The sequence below is a fragment of the Micrasema longulum genome, unplaced genomic scaffold, assembly GCF_059751315.1.
Source record: "Micrasema longulum isolate JH-2025_06_02 unplaced genomic scaffold, ASM5975131v1 h1tg000779l, whole genome shotgun sequence".
NCBI lineage: Eukaryota > Metazoa > Arthropoda > Insecta > Trichoptera > Brachycentridae > Micrasema > Micrasema longulum.
In genome coordinates, this window is record NW_028277972.1 from 561,974 (window position 1) to 585,404 (window position 23,431).

General features: G+C 31.0%; 1 protein-coding gene across 1 annotated transcript in view; it reads left to right on the plus strand.

The window, feature by feature from the left end:
* The window catches only part of LOC148279038 (uncharacterized), a 30,086-nt gene extending 8,836 nt beyond the window's left edge, over positions 1-21,250 (plus strand). Inside the window, exons 3-4 of the mRNA XM_088230551.1 lie at positions 1,872-1,997; positions 20,997-21,250. Coding sequence (XP_088086677.1) covers positions 1,872-1,997; positions 20,997-21,130 — 260 coding nt within the window. The 3' untranslated portion in view covers positions 21,131-21,250. The remainder of the gene's footprint in view (positions 1-1,871; positions 1,998-20,996) is intronic.
* Positions 21,251-23,431: the final 2,181 nt, after the last annotated feature.

The following is a 23,431-nucleotide window of genomic DNA, read 5'->3' on the forward strand; positions in this document are numbered from 1 at the left end:
AAAAGTAGCTCGTTGCCCAACGAAAAAAGCTGCCCGAAGGAGCTCTATGTAATCTGGTAGCCTCAGCATCTTTTTTGCTGAAAGAAAGTATGCTTTTCATTAGATTGAGAAAAGAGAGAAGTGATGTTTTTACTAACTGGGATTAAATTGATTAGACATGATCAATTTGCCGAAATTCTTAAAATTCTTTACGGAAGCCACCTGATATGTTTATCTGACAGGACCTATAACAGGGCCACGGATATTAGCGAGAAGCTCAGTTAAGTAATCATAGAAAGGGGGGAAAGAGACAAGACCACAGAATGTGTTCAGAACAAATTCTTTTTGGGTGGAAATTGGGTAAAAAGTTGGAGATCATATTATATCGTCAGATTTAGTCGGTTGATTTACTTGTTTAAAATCATTTTTGCTTGAAATCGTAACTGCTCATTTTTTTTATTTTTACTGAAGTCTGATTTGAACAATATTTAAAGTTTGATTTTTTTTGTAGATAAGGACTAGGTTTAATCCCAAGGGAATTATGTAGACTAACAAATTATAACAAAGACAAAAATAAAAATATTTAAAAAAATAAATACTGATATCTAGGCTTTCACAAGTCAGAAGACCTGTAAATGCCTAGACTAACATATTTGTTTCTATCTCTTTGTGTTAAATCTAAAATGTTTTTCATTTTTGTTTATTGGAAGGTATAGATAAAAGAAAAATGCAGTTTTTTGTTTTTTTTAATGCTTTGTTAAAAAAAGAAGCTTTGTTCACAAAAAAATTTAAAACATATTTATATATTTTTTAATGGAGCAAAATTTCATAAAGATTTCTTGTATACCCACGAACAGGCCATGCCTTTGTGGAACTTTTTGGCTTACTAGTTTTACTGTTAATATGTATTTCATTGCTATGTAATTATCCTTTATTTTTTGTTTACTCTTTTTTACCTCTTATGTGTATTGTAAAAAAACAAAAAAATACAAATAAATGTAAAATATATATATATCTGTTACTTACATAAAATGGATGATAGTCAGTCTGATATTTCAGGGAAAGAATGAAAGATTACTGTGTTAAAAATTGATAAATTTGTCTCTTATTTTAAAAGATTCACTGATCCACTAATAAATAAGTTAATAAATAATTTCACGGTTGCTAGTATAAATATGTATTTTTTTAAGTGATCCAGTGTAAGTTGGATACGTTTCGGCTACCACAAGAGAGCACAAAAATAAATGTAATTTTTCTCAAGCCTGGGTGTTTTGTGATGTAATTTACCACGGTAATCGGGCTTCCTGGTCTGTTGTGGTGCAAAAATAAAAAAATAAAAAAAAATAAAAAAATAAACCCGAAAGAACGAACCCCCTGGCAACTGAATCAGTTTGTACACAGTGCTGCCAAGGATGTGATAAATTGTACATTGGACAAACAGGGGCACAGCAAAGAAAATAATTGATGAACATAAAAGAACATGTAAGCTAGGACACCTTGGAAAATCTGCAATAGCGGAACACTTTATAGACACAGGACATTTTTACGATTTTGGACCAAATGTTTTGCATAAACCTAGAAATTACAGCGCACGAATAATAAAAAACGCAATTGAAATACACAAACACCCAAATAACATAAATAAAGACGACGGGGTGAAATTCAACTCAACATGGTTCCCGGCACTACACACTACAAAAATGACACGGAATGTGCCTTCTGCCGATAGCGACACGGTACAAATGTATTTTATTTACACACATTTTTTTCTGCTACAAAACACTCAGTTTACCCTGAAGATGGCTCCTGTCATGATATCTGAAATGTCGGATAGAATCCTAATTCATTACAAAAATATACTTATGTAATAACTATGTTTATTTATTTTTCAGGCCACGGTATCGCATCCCCTCTAGCGGTGTCTAAAGTAAGCTACGCCACCACCCACGGAGGCTTGGGGCACGGTTACGGAGGGCTCGGGTATGGCGGCTACTACGGAGGCCACGGAGGATATGGAGGTAAGATTATCAATATTTCATACAAAACACGAATATCCCTTTGACGCCATGTGCTCCTGGGATTTCAATTGAGATTTGAGGCAAATTTTAATGCAAAGTTTTGTAATGAGGAAATAAAGTAATTTTTAACTATTATTTTTTGCAAATGACTGTTTAAAAAGGGCCTAAAATTTGGCATACTATCCGCGCCATTAATTTTTATGGTTTTGAATTTTCGAAATTAATCCGCAAGTCTTAGGTGCTCTTCAGCTTCTTCTCGATGAGGTCTGCTGATTGATCAGTTGACTTACACATCTCTCTTATCATTGGTTAATTTGAAAGAACTAGTGACGTCGTTAAAAGTAGTTTGTTTTTATTCAAATAACTTTTATTATGTGTTCATATATTTTTACTCTCTGACATTTAATGCTCTAATTTTTACCCTGCGTTAAAGTACATTTTTTTTATCTAATTTTCCCTAGGGCTAAAGTTCTCACTTAGACTTGAAATATTCATTTAAAATTATTTGTTTACTGCATATTACTTAAGCAATTTCTTAAAATCAAGAAGATTATTATTTGTATTTCATAACTTAAATGAGAGAATTATTATTGGGTTTATTTTGATATTCGCTCAATTAAATCCTTGTGCCAAAATGAGTGTATGTTCTTTTTGGAAAAAGAAAATTTTGGAAAATGTCGTATGGAAACTTGCAAATTATCTCCACACAAAACTGAATGTTACTAAATAAAATTTGAATGTATGTATATGGACCATATTTCCATACAACATTTTAGCAAATATGTAGAACGCCTTTGCATTCTGACACCACAAAAAATCGATCTTGACCCTTAAATTGTTAAAACTTTTCAATCAAGTGTTGGATTCGTTTTTGGCCCAAAGTATATTTAGGCCGGGTTGTTTAATCATGAGTAATAAGTTGTTAAAAATCAAACGTTACAGCTAATTTCCTGTTTCATACAAAAAATTATGTTTTTAAAATTGTTTCTATTACTTCAGATTTTTAACTATTACTAAAATGATCAAATAATAACCCAGCCTCAGTTAGTTATAGTAGAAACATATCAAAATAATTTTCATTCTTCGTTTATAAAATAAAATAATTCACTTTTTCTTATCTCTATTATGCAAAAAATTATTCTATATTTATTTTATTTTTATTATAGTTTTTTCCCTTCCTCTTCTTACTTATTGATTATTTTTATAAATTATGTTTTGAACTCAAGTTTAAATTTTTTAGAATTTTTTTAAAAATAAAATAAAATAATAAGTTATACATATTTTTTAAGTAATCTGTAAGTTGTTATGTTAAAATTAAATATGTTTTGTTTTATATGGTAGAATTGGCTCTGCAATATTTAGCCATTTTTCTAGAATTTTTTTAAAATTTATTATTACTCGTATTATGGCGCAGGGTAGGAATACGGCAATGTATTTTGACGATGCTGGAATAAGTTCCGATAAAAATTGGCAATTATATATTCGTGAATATCAACTAGTGCACTTTAAACGTAGACCCCGACTTTACTTGTAATTATCGGTTTGCAGTAATTAAATAAACAATCCATTTTGTGAAATTTTAATAATAATTTTATCTTCTAAATTTGTTGAAACAGAGAAAAATTTGTTTTTGAGTAGGATATTGAAGTCTTGGCATTTTCAGAGCTTATCATCTGTCATTGGCCGGTTATGGTGGCCACTTTACACACTTTTACATTCTGTGTAACATTCATCATTTTGCTTCTGTTTAAAAATCCACATTTCATCAACTCTTCCACCTGTTTACTTTTGTGAAGCTGTAACTTTTATTAATTTGGTGAGATTCATCTGGATGAATTATTTCACCCACTAGGCAAAGCTTGAAATCACTTTTTAAATTTTTAAACTTTTTTTATACTGATTAGATAGGCGTCGTCGCTCAGTTGGCTAAATGGCCATCTGTAAAACTGGCGTAGCGCGTTCGACTCCCGCCAGTTACAAGAAAAAAAATGTTACACGGACGGAAATGTTCATCTCAATTGGTCTGTGCGTTGTGGTATATAATTCATAACTTTCTACCGTTTTCTTTCTTCCTACCTGCTGACGAACCTCTAAAATGGAGGCTTGGCGGGTTATTTGTTTTTTTTTTTTTAAAGTTTAATCAACAATATTTTGAATATGTTCAACACTTGCAGACAAGCTTGGAGCAAGCATTTTGTCATACTCAAAACATAATTTGATTAGTTAAAAAAAAATTATAGTAATTATCTATAGCTTAGTCAAATAAAAGAATAATCCTAATTTAACTTTTTTTACACGCCTCTACTCACTTGCGAGTAATTTTGGCTTTTGAAAACAAGAACAGGAATGAAAAAAATAAATGCTCTAATGAAACGACAAAAAAAGCCTACCCCGGAAAAAAATATGAAATGTTTAGACTCGGTATTAAAGAGTTAAGTGACAATAAATATTTTTATAGTAGAAACTAAATGTAAATAGCCCATTGAATCATGGGTTAAAAGTAAAGAGGGACATTCAATTAGTCTTATTATTTAGATTAGGCAAATAATATTAAACGAATTGAAACATTCCTTAAGAATTTTATTAGAACTAACTTGGTATCCAAATAATTTTAAGCGAGTAAAAATTACATTAAAAAGGGAACGGATTGTATTTTTCACACCGATTTGACAGGTTCGTGGAATTAATGTAATAATGTAGGTAGTAAACAATCATATTATACATATTTTATTACAGTATTTACAAGTGTTACCAAAAACAGTCATGAATGCCAAAACAAAGTTAAGGAAAAATACAGCATCTTACGAAATATCTAAAACTAAAAAAAATAAATCTTTCTGCAAAATTTTAAGAAAAATAGAGGAGGAAATAGGCTTGGGAGAGCTTTCAAGAGAAAATTTCTGGAAATTAGGTAAAGTTATTGGATATTAGCACGCAAAGAGGTGATTAAAAAATAATTCAAATATAATTAACGTAAAACATACCTTCCTGAGACATGAAAGCAATTACAAGTTAAAATGTGTACTAAAATCGGGTTTAATGGCTACTAACAGATTCATTGTATAATTTAATAACAGTGATTATGTTATTTTTCAAACGTCCCTGGAAGACGGGCGACCTATTAAACAATAATTATTGTCTTTATTGGCACTTCAAAAACTTTGGTTTTATTAACTTCTCAATGTCGGTTTAAAATGTAAATGAGTTTCGCAAATTAACAATGTAAAATTATGCGATACTTCGATAAATTTGTTAAGTTTCAGAAACGATCCCAACACATTAAACTTCAAAGACGCGTCATTTGCGAAAATATTGTTTAACGAACACTGTTTTTAACACGCAATGTTCGTGTTTTCAAATAACTAGAACTTTCTAAAGCATTTCTTGCTTATTAGTTTAAGTAGGATTACGTTCGCCTCGTGGTGTAATAGTTTGCGCGTTTGCCTTCCATGCAAGAGGTCTCGGGTTCGATTCTCAACATGGATGACATGAAATATTAATCAAAAAATGAGTTTTTACACTAGAATAATTTAAGTACTTGGCATCTGATGCGGCTCCTTACCTTTATGTAACGGATGACCCATATAGACAGCGTATATACGCTGCATTTGGTGAACCAATACAGTGCCCTATGCACCACCGTGGAGAAAAGGCTATGATGACAGTGATTCGTTATTTTATTTTAATTGTTGTTTTATTAAATTATAATTACTTTTCATCGGAAATTTGTTGCAACAGAGATGGAAAACGTTTCTGAGAAGGAAATACGGAAGTCTAGGGATTTGCAGAGCTTGACTTGTAATTGGCTGGTTTAAGTGGCCACTTAACACATTGTGTAACATTCGCTATGGCTTTATTACTTCACCTAAGTCAATGTCCGAAAATACATTTTTGAATTTTTATACCAGTTAGTTTTATAAACAATGCCTAGACTTCTTTATTCTCTTCTACGTTATTCATATTTTTTTAAACATATCAATGTTTATTACTCCTAAGGGGGTTGAATCCAAATCTTGTTCACAAAAATTTGGACAAACTCAAAATATTGTTTACGAATTATTACACCAATGTTAATAAATTAGACGTTTATATTACGATACTATAAATGGCTTGATTAAGCTCATATCGAAGCTTTACTGACAGAATACATTAGGTCATTAAAACAAGTTCCAAGATAATCGCATTTAAAGCTTTTTTATTCTTTCTACGTATTTTTTCTCCAGCAATTGTCTTTTTATGATATATTTTTTTAATTTTGAAAAAGTAATCTTTATTCTAGGTATAACACAAAATTTGAAATCAACATCTTGGACCTATATTAAAAAATATTTGAAATATATCGAGACTATACCGACAGAATGCATAAAGTCAAAAGTCTTTATATATTCCAAATATTTTTAAATATAGGTACAAGATGTTGATTTCAAATTTTGTACTATGCCTAGAGTAAAGATTACTGTTTTGAAGTTTAAAAAAAATATAATATAAAATAAATTTGCTGGATAAATAATGCGTAGAAATAATAATAAAGCTTTCAATGCGATTATCCCGTAACATGTTGACGTACATTACTTGATACATTCGGTCTGTAAAACCTCGATTTCACATTAAAAATTAAATTTATATTTATTTCACGTTTTACATAACACTTTTTTATATGAATACCTCACAACCCGTGTCGAGGCATTCATTAACATGATTTAATATATACTAATGGTGTCTAAAAAATAAACATGCTTCAATCCACACATATATAAACATAAATAATAGTAAGAAAAAAAAAGAAAAAAAAAAACAAAATTATATTATTAGTACAGCTCACATATTTAACTTCTGTGCAGACATTTGGTCAAGTAACAAGCTACTATCAGTTCCCGGTGGCCCAACATCCGCATAAATGCCAAATATACTAGTATATGACATGACAAATTTCATTACATAATTTTTAAATAATTCTTAAATTCAGTAAGAAAAACATGTTTGTTTTTTACTCAATAAGTGATGTTAAATATGCAAAATTGTAGTGAACGTATGAATTTGATTTGATATTTTCTCTAAACATTCTGAAATTTAGATAACAAATTGGTTTTGAATTCAAAGTCCATCCTTTTTAAGAATTAGGACTTCATGAAAGATCCTCTTCATAAAGTTTGATTCAGTTCATTCGGCTTTACAGTCTTCTATTCTCAATTAGCTATGCCCATTAGTGTCCTCTAATTTATTTAATCCAAAGAGATTTTCACAGCTTTCAGCAAGAAATTATTTTACGAACACCGAAGAGTAGAGTTGAATTTCAAATTTAAGAAATTTGAACTCTTTTGTTCTTGATTTCGGATAAAATGTCTTAGACTAATTTTATTTTATGTAGAAATTTCAAAGGCAGTAAAATACTCTTTATTCAAATGAAAATTGAATTTCCAGTATTTGTCATATTTATTTTGTAAATATAATTACCTACAAACATCATCATCATCTTCATTTCCTTTCCGCACCTAATAGTGCATGTATGAGATGACCAGTCTTACGCCTTAGATATCAGTCCAGGGACTATAAAATATTCTAGTGTAACAACACACTTTTAAATATATGTTTCATAACAACTATGTCGGGAATCGTACCCGAGACTAGCTTGGCAGACAAACGCACTGACCATTACACCAAGAGGCCGAATGTCTGAACTTACATACATTGGATATTAAAGTTTTATTGTATTACTAAAAAGATTAACCCAAAACTGAATTCAACAGTAAAATTTGATTAATTTTAGCTAGTATAAAGTTAGAATTGATTTAAAATTGACCTATTTTATAGTTTAAAGTGATTTGATTTGAAACGTTAAGCTATCTATTAAGCAAACGCAACACTATTTAAAATAAATGTCTCGAGCCTTACGACTAAACTGTACAAAAAAATACACTTGTTTGGCATGAAAAAAACTTGGCAAAAATTGTACAGAATATTGCACCGGGAAACATGCAAGACTATGGCATAACATTAAACAAAAATGCCGACATACATAAATATAATACCAGACAACAACACTATCACATTGAAAAAGTAAAAACATATGTTGGACAGTCAACAATACTTTAAAATGTACTTTTTTTTTCAGCAAAGTACCCAACTTTGAGTAAACCATGGACTTAAACACCAAATTGAACTTACCACTTGAAAAATTACACAAGAGACAAATTTAAAATTAACCTAAAAAAGCACGCGATGACTACATTAACCGGGGATGGTATTTCAAACGCTCTCGCGGCCGTAGTATATCGCGTATTTACATACAAAATTCACGAGAAAATCTATTTTCTCGTGCCGCAAGTGGTTCAGAATAGCACCCCAGATGAGACATAACATGACTTGATCTAATAATATTTCTTGTATAACCCTAACGGTATTTTAAAAATAATAAATTTAAAAAAAGCATTCATAAAAACCAGTAACTTATCTGTTTATAATTTTTTTGTTTCAAATCAGTTAAATATCCTCTGTAATTATATATTCGACATTTTTTTTTTAACCATTCCAAAACTATGAAATATTTTTCATAATATATTCTAGATTATTATATTTTGACCATTACAAAACTATGAAATATTTTTCATAATATATTCGACATTATTATTTTTTGACCATTACAAAAGTATAAAATATTTTAAATGAGCTTTATTCTGAATTTATTTAAAATAAAACATTTTGTAAATTTACCACACAAAAGTTCAATACATAAAAACACGACTAGTTTCGGGTAATCAGTATTACCCATCCTCAGGTGTAAATATAAACTGAGCTTTATCCTAGTGCAAAAGGTACCTATATGGTTTGAAAATAAGGCAAAAAATACTTTATGTAGGCGATTTAATAAGCAAGTGTTTGAGTAATCAGCCGTTTGAAGTTTTATATCCAACTCACCAGATTCGGATTTTATATTTTTGAGATCACAATGAACTAAATATGTTTTTTAAATCTAAATCGTCAGTGATTCATATAAAAGTGTTATTAGGCCTCGTGGCCTTTTATGGTACAAAAACTAAGTGTTATTATCGTATTAAATTTATGAAATAATAATTCGGTTAATCGGCCGACTTAGATTTAACAAGGTCAGATTTTTTTTTTGTATTTATTTGATGAACCATAAAAATATCGTGCAAGATACAAGCTGCAAGAAACCCAATTATTAAATAATCAGTTTTTTGGATAAGTCTTGATTAAAGACTTAATGAAAAATATTTTTTCATACATAAAGGAATATACATAAAGCATCATCCGATTCCATTCTGGTTATAATTTTTTTTTGATTCATTTCAATGCATAATCAACGCAGAATCGGGTTGTGGTCCCGTAGCTAGTGTTGTGTAATCACATATCAGAGGTTCAAGGTTCGAATCCCACTCTACTAACTTGATTCCCATTTTCTAATAGTGAATTATTTACAATGGCCCCAAAATTGACATATTAAAGTGAATAATAAAAACGCAATTGCTTATTAAAAAAAATATTTATATGCATAAATTTATAATGTCGAAGATAAAAAAAGAAGACAAACAAGTATCATTATGACAAGAAACATTTAAAAATGTTTTTTAAAAAACTTTTAAAGTTTTAAAAAATCGCTACTTATCCTCACGCCTCTTATGTCAGAATAAATAATCACCTCCTTCGTTTATTAAAAAAAAAAAACTAAATTTTTAAATAAATGAATGGTCCAATTATTTGTATTTAACAAACATTCACCATAACTTCAATAATCGTGAATCAACTCATACAGCGTTTAGTACGGAACAATATTTTTAAAACTATTCCTCGCCAATGAAGAACTTCAGTTCTACGGAAAATTTGATAATAAAAATGTTTTCTTGCGCACGGTAAAAATTAGAGCATTACATTGTACTGCAAAGTATCTTGAAAATGTACAAAAAAATAATCAAAAATATTTTTATAAAAGCGCACTACTTTGAACGACGTGGCTGGTTCATATGAACCAACCAATGATATGAGAGCTGTGAAGAGTATCCGGTTTGCTTACCGGAAACGAACCAATCGGTAGAACTAACATAGAAAAACCTGTGACGTCACATGCGGAGTTGTTTCAGAAACTCGAAACTTTAAAAAATCGTAACGCTGATAATGCAATGTATAAAATTTTTTTTTTTTTTTGGCTTGGTTTAATAGTCTAGTCTATAAACAAACAAAAAAAACACCGAACTTCCTCATTATTTAGATTTCATTCCTATCTTCTCTAGAACTGATAAAAGGGTACGCGCAAAGGTTTGCCTTCGACCCAATAAAGCTGAGCCGAAATCAAGTAAGAGTTATCACTAGAGCCCTTACTGGGCACTGCAGATTAAACAAACACCTTGCTAGAATGAACCTTTTCGAAGCTTCTAGATGTAGGTTCTGCAGTGCTTCATCCTGAACGGACCGCTGGTTAAACCTGAGGATATAAAAGAGCTCGCCGCCTACCTAATATCCCGATACTTTACGGATCTGGGCTTGGAGGGGGAGATTTAGCAAAATATTAACTCTCGCCTTCCATACAGTGATCAGGCTCTTAATAGACCTGGGCTTGGATGGGGAGATTTGGCAAAATTTAAACTCTCACCTTCCACACAGTATCCAGGCTCTTAATTGACCTGCGAATATCGAATAATAATAGAAAAATAAGAATATCTTCTCTTCATCCATCTTCAATATGGTACCTACTTTAACATGGTGGCCTCCGTGGTCTAGTGGTCAAGACGCTTGACTCACGCACGGAAGGTTCCGGGTTCGATTCCCGGTGTGAACACAAAAATTAAAATGTGATTTTTCTAAAGCCTGGGTGCTCTATGATGTAATTCACCACTGTAATTAGGCCTCCTGGCCTGTTGTGGTGAAAATAAAATTGTAAAAAAAAACATCAAGATGATAATAATAATAACAATTAAAATGATTCTTGGAATCGTCATCGTCAGCAATGTTGTAAAATCGTAATCAAAATCAATAAATTAACAATTGTACAATAGTTTTGTTCCACGGGTATACTAACTAAAGAACGGTATATTTTTATTACATTGAAAGAAGGTCCGATTCTCGTGCTTCTTTCCTTTTATTCAAAGCCTCTTCTCAAACATAGGATTATGTCATTTTTCTGAATAAAGATTCGGATGTTTTTCAAAAGTCTAGACAGTAATTACATAATAAAAAACTAATAACCTTCTTAAATCTATTTTTACATATTGTTCTGTCTACAAATATTTAACCTCTATTTCTTTGTAAATACTTTGTATTTCATATCCATTAAATGCCTTACATAGTAGTAAATTGAGAAATTTGCCTTGTTTTTGTGGGTTTATAATGTAACCATTCGTATTTAAATCGTACGCGACTTTCGTAAATTCAGAGTATTTTCAAATTACGCACGCAACTAAATTTGATTAAACATGGAATCGAACGACGTGCGAACGTGCGACTTTTATATAAAACTTTTTTAATGTAAAACTTTCATTCTTTATTTTTGCATGGCGAGTGTTTTATTTCATTTTAACAATTTAAAATAAACGCTTTGACAACGGTGTATCTAGAAATGTGCAATGAATATACCTGTTAATGTATCACCACTTTCATGATTTTATTCTATTGCTTCTTCGTAGTCCCAATTCTGGGGATTGGTTTGCAGCAAAGTCTTGCATCTCGTCCTCCATTGGTCTCTATTTTTTGCAGCCCTCTATTTAGAATAATAAAAATACGTAGATAGTTTTATTCCACTTTTATTTTTAAACAAATACCAGTGACCGGGTTTCGTCGTGACCAACATTGTCAAACTGGTGGTCACGTCGGTCACGTGGTCACGTCGGTTTGTGGTCAACGTCGGTCACGACAAAACCCGGTCACTGGTAAAAATTTATAAATAAAAGTGGAATAAATTATTTAACGTATTTTTATTATTATTATTAAAATGTAGCTCTACTAAAAAAAATATTTATTTATTTATTATATATACGGCTTGAGCCAATTACAACAGTTACATGAAAAAACATTAATACAAGAAACTGAACAAAAATAACATTATACTATGTAGCAAAGACAAACAAGGGCAAAATAATAATGGTATACAATATATTCATAAAAACGAAAGACATAAAACTTCGAGCTAAATCATACCAATCCAACTTCATCCCACACTGTTAAGTCGCGAAGTGATCTACGAAAAGCCAGAAGAACTATCTCAAAACATTCCTGAAAATATGATGAATTGACTAATCTACCCATTCTGGAGATTGTGGCATAAAAACGATAATTGCTCTTAAAAGATTTAATAAATAGCAGATTTTTACTTCTGGTGACATGGTTAGGAACATGAAAAGAAATTGATTGCAACAGAGGTGGGACATCACTTACAACATTAAGTATTTTGAAAATGCATATACGGTCCATCTCAGTTCTACGTCTCTCCAATGAAGACAGATTATGAGATTGCTCTATTTCAAAATAGAAATAATTACCTCTTTGTAATCCAAGCAACCATGCCCCTTTTTAAGAAAACGGTGTTGGATAGACTAGATATGGTCAACTGTCGGTAAACAACTCGATTCATTCTATATACTACACTTTCGATATCATTTCAATATCAAAACACGTATTTTTATTTACATGTTAAATTAAATGCTGTGAAAACAGCCAACATGGATGGGAAGTTGAAGGTTATATTAAAGCCAAATAATAATCATGAATGTGTATACTTCTTAGTTTGATATTTTTTTTACGAGAAAAGTACTAAGAATACATTTAATATTCAAATAGACAGCGTTAACATAAACATATTTGATTCCTGTTTTTTTTTTGTTTTGCAAATGTTATAAAAAAATCTCATTTTAAAATTTGAATGTAAATTTGTAAACGCAAGAAGTATATTTAAATTTAATAAAAATAAGAATGAAAGTATATTTCAAATGGAAGAAAAATAAAATTGGCGAACTGAAAAGTTAAAGCTTCAAACATAGATTTTATTTTAAAAAACGTGTACAAATAAATTATTAGTTTTGTTAAATGTTCTTACATTTTTTTTCGTCTTTGTAATTGAATTTGTGTGAAATAGAATCAGAAACATAGACGAGTTTTTTATGTCAATGGTTAATCTCTAGCTCTTAATGTCAGTATCGCATTGTTTCTGAATTGGCACCTAGAGCGTAAGACTGACGACCTGACCTTTGACGCTACGAAAATGATCTAGATACTCCGCAATTGACGTACCAATGCAGTGCCATATGCACTACTGGATGCGGATAAGGAAAAAAATATTGTGTTTTGAATTTAATTGTCAAGTGATTTTTAACTATACGGTTTTAATAAAGTAATTGAGATGACTATTCGACAAATGAATGGATTAAAAAATGTCACGCTTTTACTGTATTAGCCCCATAATTGCGCATTTTACACTTGAGAGCGAGGAGTTTGCAATACTGCATAGGAAAAGGCTAACAACACGGTTTTCTATGTAACTTCAAAGCGTTTCCCAAATGAAACTTTTTCCTTTTAGATTTGACTTCATTAGCTACTTATATCCTAATTAGATTATGTTAAGTCCTTAATTTAAGCGAATTTAATTAGCTTAGCGACGTTTGAACCCCTAATAAATCCCATGCTTTTAGTATTACTCCAGGAGTTATTGTGTCGTATATTATAATACTCAATCAACTTTTCCAATTACTATTTGATCTGAAAATTCCCATACCGTCTGCATTACGTAATGGGTTAAACAATCCACAAAGTAATGCAGATTATAATTTGTCAAATATCGAAAGTGGTCTTTTTTAAGATCCGTATATCCGCCTAAATAGTTCAATTAAATCGGGTTGTAGTCCCGTGGCTAGTGTTGCGGACTCACGGGCCAGAGGTCCGAAATTCAAACCCCACTCTACCCCAACTTGATTTCCATTTTCTAATAGTGAGTTATTTACAACTCGTTGAAAATGGCTACCAAAATTGAAATATTTGTGTAAATTATAAGAACGCTAATATTTTTTTTTCCATAAAAAAAAACATCATTTAGAATTTTCACGTATTAAGCGCTCTGTATATAGCATTGCAATTTGTGGGTAATTGCCTTCCTTGTCATCATTATTAAACGTTCTTTCGCGGTGATCAGACCTGATGCCTCGCAGGAAAATGTTGCAGTTACTGTAAATAACAGTACAGATATATCATTTCAATACAATCAAATACAATCCAATTTATTTAAGAAAATACATTTTCAAAGAATATCAAAATAATACAATGACACCCATTGTCGTTATTATGGTAACGATTTTCTACCGGTTTATTTTAGATTGATGAAGGATTTTTAAAATGAGGTTTGGTCGTGCCTAAATTACAAAAATTACTATTTTCAAACTTGTATTTAAGTATGCTCTTTTACTACATGATTTTTATAATTATTACGCTATTTATGACCAGTTAAAATTGCATTCAAATTAAATGTAAAACTATCTAGCTTTAAAACTTAAGTCTCACGCATTTAAAGCATTTAAGACATGGGAGAAGATAATAAACAGATGACTGCAGAACTTGACTAAATTGTCAACAAATCAGTTTGGCTTCACTGCTGAAAATTTAACAGCAGATCCTAAACAAACTTAAAGAATTTTATTAGAAAAAAGTCGAATAAATAAAAATAATTTGCAACGAAATGAACAATATGTATGTAATAATGATGTAAATTAAATATCTGCTTTTTTCAATATTTCTGTGGTTTTTGACCTAAATTTACATACATATATTGGTCGCATATTCTAGGTATTGTAGATTGTTTCAAATAGTTTATTGACGCGTTATCTGTGTAAAACAGAAGATTTTGTCTTGTCGGACTAGATGGCACACAGAATGGAAGTCTTTCAAGTAGTTTGGGAGAATAAATTTTATTATTTATTAATTTGTTTAAAAATAACGGGTCTAACATTATTCTTTGATTTTTAAGAAAGTTTATTCCATGGTACTGCATACTTTCAGCATAGTTGGAGAAGTTCAAGTTTAACCGGTAGTCAACCATTTTAAAGAATTTTTGTTGGAACCTTTAAAGTCTATTTATACTCATTTTATAGTTAGGTGACTGAAAAGGAGTACTGTATTCTAGCTGGGGACAAACAAATGTTTATAAAGTTTTTTGTATGTCTCTGCATGTTCAAAAGGTTTCGATACACGCATGATAAGTCCGACAGTTGGATATGTGTGTGTATGAGTTAGTAAGGGTGGAATAAAATGTAGAGTCCTGGCAGGTATTTTGTGCGACCCAAAAATGCCGATAAAAACCAAAGGAAAAATATATAAGACGGACGTTTGTCCAGCTATGCTTTACCGATCAGAATGCTAGACCATGAAGAAAAGCCACTAGTGGAAAATTCATACTGTAGAATTAAAGATGCTCAAGTGGTCCGCAGGTGTTACCAGGATTGACAAGATGAAAAATAAACATGTTCGCGGTAGTTTTGGGGTCGTGTCTATTCCAAAGGATTTAATAGAAACTAGACTCCGATGGAACTGACACACAAATAGACGGAATGACGATCACATAGTCAGACTTGCCTTGGATATTTCCACACAAACAAGAGCTCGAGGTCGTCCACAAGCCACTTGGTGGACCAACATTAGGAAGCACCTGGGAAAGAAGCAGCTGACTAGTGAGATGCCACAAGACAGGAACAATTGGAGACTGCGTATCAGAAGAGCCGACTCTTAATAAACTGGGAACAGGCAAAGAAGAAGAATAAATCCTAAAAACGTGATTTTTTTTTAAATGTCGTAAAATTAAATATTGTAAAATATATGCTTTAAGTTGAAGTTAAAGATTTTTAAAAATTGGTCGTCTGTACTCTTTCCGCATTATGTAACATAAATTATTTCTCAACTATTGAATATCTTCGAAAATTGAAATGAAAAAAGGGTTTTCCAATATTCGTGGAAAACAAATGAAACCCTCGAGTTTCTTTTACCCAGTTTGGAATATTTTACAATACGATACAATTGTTAATATAGGGGAGTGCCAGCACGCAATTCTAGAAACATCTTGCAAGTTTTTCGTTTACTGGGTAACATCTTGATTTTTCGATTTAGTTTTTTAGGTGTTAATACAGACAACACAGCATTACAAAATGTTACAGTATAGAATATTCACGCGATATACTTATTTAACGTGGCCATCTATAAAAAGGTAAAATGATCGTGTTTAGATGGGAAGTTCGATATACAATTTAAGTACGAATGTTTTTTAAGTTAGTTTCTTAATTTTGTAAAACGATTAAAAAAAAATACTTTACAGTTTGTAAGTTAAAACACCACAGAGGGAGAGGAGAAAGATGTTTTGTATCTCAAAATAAGCTGCATTTTTGAGGGATTCCTGGTTAAATCTGAGTAGATCTGAGTAGATCTGAGTAAATCAAGCATTACTACTACCCATTCTAGATTACGCTGATGTTTCCATGACTGATTTAAGCTGTGAGCAACTCGATAAACTTGAACGACCTTAGAATACATGCATAAGGTATATTTTTGGTCTTAGGAAATATGACCACATTTTTGATTATCGTAGGCAACTAAAATGGCTCAAAATTAGACAGCGGAGAGACTACCACTCGCTCTCACTTCTGTTCAATGTACTTTATAGTCCTAACGCTCCCATATACCTGCGTGAAAAATTTCAACGCTTATCAGTTCATGGTTTACCTCTTCGTTCTAATTCTCAAGACACTCTTTTAATACCCATCCACAATTTCTCTTTCTTATCTAACTCATATAGTGTCCATGCGGCTCGACTGTGCAATCATCTCCCACCCACCATCAAAGATGTTACTACATTATCTCTGTTTAAATCACGTCTGAAAAAAACATCTCCTTTCTCTTCCTTAATCTCTCCTCCTTTCCTTTTTCCTCTTTCCTCTTTTTTCCTTTTTCCCATTGAGTAATAGTTTTGATTTAAGGTAATTTATATACAAATACGTTTATTTATATTTTTATATACTTTTAGCTTTTTAATTATTATTTTTCTATTGAATATGTTCTGTAACTTGAATTATAAAAAAACTACTTTTATTTTATTGGTTGGTTGGAAGAAATTGCCATTTGGCAATAAGCCCGCCAATGTACAAATAACATTATGTACAAAAGTTAAATAAATTAAAAATATATATATTAAAGCGCTTGCCCCCCCTCAACAGCCCGATACTTTAAGAGGATACGCGGTCTGATTTTCCCTCACACACATATATTCCGGTATTTTCTCCCTGGATTTCGGCACAAGAGCAATAATTTTTTTTACGCAATATACATATTTACTATTGAAGTGTTCCTATTGTGAGTGTTTTTTTTTACTATAAACGATAAGGTTAAGCAAATGAATAAAATCTTACTTGAATAAATCACACGCCTATCTTAATCGGGAATTTTGCAGGAGAGCATAAACAAGCTATTAAAAATGTATATATTTTCGTTACTAAAGTGGAATTTACTGATATGGCTGCTAAAATATCAAAAGAACAAAAGCATCATAAGTACTGCATTGTTCTCATTGATATTGATTTTAAAGAATAGGTACCGAATTTTGTGTAACGTAATGTATTTATTTTAAATAGTTGTACAAATCAAATTTTAACACTTGATTATACCTGAACTAATATACAATACATAGGCAAAAAAAATCTAAAACAAAACACTGTTATAAAATCCAAACGCTTTCCGATGACACTCTATCTACCTATATGGATATTTAAACTTATTGCAACAGAGAAGAAACCTTTTTAAGAACTGAATATGCAAGTCTAGGCGTTTACAGGGCTTATGATCTGTCATTGACTGGTTTAAGTGGCCACTTTACACACTGTGTAACACTCACAATTCTGCTCATATTTGAATATCCACATTTCCTCAACTCTTCCATCTGTAGACTTTTGTGAAGTAAAGGAGCTAAAACCTTTATTATGCGGGTGAGATTCATAAGACTGAACCAAATCACCTACTAGGCAACGCCTGAAAACAATTTTCCAATTTTTATACTTTTTTTTTTACCAGGTAGTAATTCAACAATGTTTGAGTTTGTCCAGCCAGTCTGTAAGCATTTGGACATACTCAAACATTGTTGAACCTATATGGATGTTTGTATTTAACAAAAATCATCGCCATCCCATAAAAAATAATGCGATAGACCCAGCATATCTTATCTCTGGCAACTCATTAAAGATCATAAGTATTTTATGATACATGTAGTTTTTAGTTGCCTGGATTCTTGTTTGGGGAGTTTAAAACCCTTATCTCCTCTCGTAGGATAGCAATGATTCACTACGCCGAACATCACAAAACATGTGTTCGGGTAATTATCTAATTTTTAATTTAAATATAAACACTAAAGTATTTAAAATTACGCTTTGTTTTACCAAAAGCATGTTCAGTACCGTCAACATATTGTCGTCTCAGTTCGTTTTTGTCCAACAGACCAAAACATTAATCTGCAGAAATAGAGCTTTAAAGTTTTTTTTACGAAATTGGCATAAATAATGACCCAACTTAAGAGACAATTCGTTAAAAAAAACCCCTTAAACAATTTTCAAATATTTTTTTTTTCAATCGAATTTTATAAATAAAGGCTTGTTCAGAACTTCTGTACACTTAACTAGATTGCGTTAAAAATAGTCAGTTGGACAAAAACGAATTAAGCGACGATATGTTGAATTTTTGTATACCTGCCATATCTCAATATTGTCCTCATTCTTTTATTCTGAACTTTCTGCATGATATTATATTGATTTTCTGTGCTCAAAAAGAGAACACTATAACAATAATTGACATGCGGCGAAAAAATTGCTTTAAAACATCATCAAAATCTGAGTAAGAAATCTGCTCGGAAAAATAATAGAGAAATATGTTTAAACTGCATTCATAACTCAAAAGAGCTTAATTTATATACTTACGAGAGGGTATTCCTGGGGGTGCGAAATGATGACGTCACAATAATATTTTTCTTAAATCTGTGTAGTTCTATACTGAATCAAGATTTCGATTATATTACACATAAAGCGCGCAGCCATAGAGTGCTTAAGTTGATTAATGAAATAGCCTTCAAAAGGTTTATGGTGTCTTTTTGTGAGTAACCAATGAAGCGTATCAATAAAATATTCAAGGTAAACTATTGAATATTTTATATTTTTGACACAGTTTAATCGAGTGGTACGAATTGATTGGTAGGAAACAAGATAGAAAAATAAAACAATGAGATAATCCCCGTAATTTTTTTAACAATGGCAATCGATCTGATTATACTTTAATTAGGATGATAATTAAAACAAAAAGAAAAATTCGTTGACCCACTTCTAAATATGTACATGATAATATATAAAGTTGCATAGTAAAAAAACGAATAATTCTTATTTACGCATTTATTTATTTATTTATTTATTTATTTATTAGTTTATACATACAATGTTACAAAATGGCACAAAAAACACTCTGGCAAATTCTGCTAGTACTAGGAGTAGGCTCAGTATATGAAGGGTCGGCAAGCCAGAAATATTAATACGCCTAATGTTGCAATCGGTTCCTATATGGGCAAATGCCTGTTCTAAGAAACCGATTTGTTGCGGCAAATATGGTTTACGAATATTTTTCCTATAAATAAAAAACAATATTAAAGAAATAAAAAACAATATTGAAGAAATAAAAAAAAAAAAAAAAAAATGAAGCATTAATAAAAATGTTTCCTTGGTGACGTTTACGCACATAATTTTACGCTTCGAATGGCATATTTAGCTTAATATTGTCATTTTTAGGGTTAGTAACTGATGAACTTGACATGTTTCATGACTAATATGACGTTGTATCATGTGCCAAATATTTTCATTAAGTTTTTAGCATATAATACTTATTCAAAACATTTTATTAGACTTATTTATTTATTTTTATTGATTTATATACAGACTTGTGTTTAATTGCAATACAACATAATAGAAAGTTGAAGCATACAAATTATTCAAGAATTCCACAAATAAAAACTATTACATACGCTTAATAGTGCTACATATAAATCTATGCAATGTCTCGCAGCAGTCTCCTACAATGATCTCTTCCGTTAAATGTCCCCGGCTACCGCACCCGTCACACGTCGAGCTCTCTCTTTCATGTGCCAGCAGTTCGTACGAACTATGCCCAGAACTCTCCACTTATACGTTTTGCTAGTGAATATAATTTGAACTTTCCCCTTATTGATCCATTTGATTGTAAAAAAATAACATTTAAAATGCGCGTCTTAAAACATTCTTTTTTGTCTTATACTTAGTTTCAATAATAAAGTTTTATTTTATTTTATAAAATTTTATCTCTATTTCTTAATATTTTATATATATTTATATTTTCGATACCTGACACCCTCTTTCCAATATAACACCCACACACCCACCCTCTCACTCACTTACACTCACACAAACACACTAGTATGTATTGTACGTGTATTTAATGTATTTCTGTGGATATCTGTCATTGGTTTTATTCTCTGTATATGTTATTTGTTATATTTGTATTACATGTATTACTGTTGATATCCCCAATAAATAAAATAAATAAAATAAAATAAAATAAAAAATAAAAATCCAAACTTGTACACTTGAAAATGGGTTTCGTTTTGGAGAACTTAATATGTTCATTCAAGACATTGAACACTCTAGCCACAAAAGAGGAATTTCTCCAAACGAAAGTTGTACGTGTTTTTGGAATTCAATAATTCAAATTACAGAAAAACCCCGTACAAGCATTCTGCTGGGAGTTCTTTTTGTAACCACACGACCTGAAATTTGCTATTTAAAAAAAAAGTTTAATATCCATTACTTTCATAAATTAAAACAATGTCTCTGACGGGAAAGTTGGAAAAAAGTCGAAAACTCTTTTACAAAATTTCTTCGTCCCTGTTTGAGACCTTTTTTAAATTAGGTAAATTAGCGTACGTTTCACTGTTTTAATGTTTTTTATAAATTTGTGTTTTAGGTCTGAATGGAGGTTATCTTGGCGGTCATGGATATCACGCTCCAGCGGTCAGTTATGCCAACCAGGTGTCTTATTCTGGCCACGGAGGCTATGGCTCGGGTTATGGCCACGGATTAGGTTATGGTTACTATTAACCATCTCCATCGAAATACGACTTCCTCAATTGAAGGATGTAAATAAATAAATGATATTTTTTTATATTTTGTACGTGTATGTATATATATGTATGTGTGTAATTTTTTTTAATAAAGATCTCTAAAATATATAAGTGTTCACTTTCGATTTTTTAAAACTATTTTGTAGGTCAATATTATTATTATCAACTTTTTTCTCTCATCAACTTCAGGGTGCCTGGAAGAATGACTAGACCATTTTTTAGCAACAATTCACGGACAGTGTATACTTGTTATGCCGTATTAAACAGACTTCATGAACTCGGTAATAGTTGTTCCCATGTATCTGATATATTTAGTGTAGAGTATTGTTCCTATAGAACTAACCTTTTAAACTTTTTCAAAGATGGTGAATGGTAATTATATTGATTTATAATATACATTTCATAATCTACACAGTTTTTTGTTCACTTTGCCCAGCTGTATGAAACAGTACTTATGATTTTCTTGTTGAATTACTGTAGATTGTTTTATTATTTAAACTTTCTACTGAATATGCTGTATAATTTTTAGGTAAATTTTTTAAATATAAATCTTGTATAATTTGTAGGTTTATTTTTTTTATAAATCTTGGGTAAAAGGAAATTTATGTTTTTTAAAAAAGAAAAAAAAAATTAAGGCAAATATTTTAGTATTATAAATGTTTGTAAAAGGCAGATTTGCCGTTAATCTTAATAAAATAAATAAAATAAATATTGTGGTGATACAAATAATAGACATAATAGTATGACAATTTCATTATAAAAGGATACTTGCAAAGTTTTGCTTTTGACATATAAAGCTCAGCCAAAATCAAGTAAGGATTTTTACTAGAGCCCTTACAGGGCACTGCAGATTGAACAAACACCTTGCTAGAATGAACTTTTCCGAAATTTTTAGATGTAGGTTCTGAGTGTAGCTGAGGAAACAGATTAAAAACACTTTAGTTGAATGTGATGCTTTACATCATAAAAGGAGACTTATTCTCGGGGGACCACTGACCAAACCTGAGGATGTTAAATAGCTCCCCCCTTCCTATAGCCCGATACTTTACGGTTCTGAGCTTGGAGGGGGAGATTAAGCAAAGTGTAAACTTTCGCCTTCCACACAGTAGCCAGGCGCTTCATGAACATGGGCTTGGAGGGCGAGAACTATTCACGAGGACACGCCAAAATAGATCTTCACAGGTCGCAGTGACGTCAAGAGCTTGCATGGCACTGACCTCCTCCACTAAGAATAAAAGTAATAATACGAATGACAATGTCAGCAAGACGGAAAAAGCTTCGAATGATCAACCTAACCAGAGAAATAAAAATAAAAATTATACACCTTAATGAAACTTTCCATTTTTATTTTAATACGTGTCTATTTCATTTTATTATTGTAAAGTATAATATTTTTTTTGTTTTTTTTTACAATATATATAAGAGGTAAAACTAAGTATAAAAAAAATAAAGGATAATTACATAGCAATGAAATTCAAATTAACAGTAAAAATAGTCAACAAAAAAATCCCACAACGGCATGGTCTGTTCGTGGGTGTACAAGAAATGTTTATGAAGTTTTTGTTCTTATAATAAATAGACAGGTATACTTAAATTCATTTCAACAGAGGAGGAAAACATTGTTGATAAGGGAATATGGAAATCTAGGCATTTACAGGGCTTATGATCTGTCATTGGCATAGGCAGAATGGTGAATGTTACACAGTGTGTAAAGTGGCCACTTAAACTAGCCAATGACAGGTCACAAGCACTGTAAATGCCTATACTTCCATATTCCCTTTTCAACAATGGTTTCCCTCTCTGTTGAAATAAATTTTAATATGAATAACTCCCTAGGGAGGAAACCCAGCCAGTCTATAATATAAAAGACATTTTTCATCCTATTTTATTTCTTCATTTCTATACAAATAGATAAATTGCAATATGCATTTTACCATAGGAATATTTTTTGGACATTTATTCAATAAATTATTAACATGACATATATGTGAAAACAAAACAAAACAATAAAAACGTTCTTTAAAAAACAATAAAAATAAATAAACTGAGACTCATTTAAAAACAAAATTTTCAGTAATAAGAAAATAAAAAATAAAAAAAATTGGGCACAGCGTAAAAAAATACTTAAGGATATATTTCTATATGGTTTGTGCCCGAAAATGCAACACAAACTATGTATATACCAGGGCCGCGATTACAATCTGAAGTTAAGGACGTCATACCTTCACCATGACGGTATAGTTGAAGATAAATTCTCCCGAGTGATAGATACGAAGAT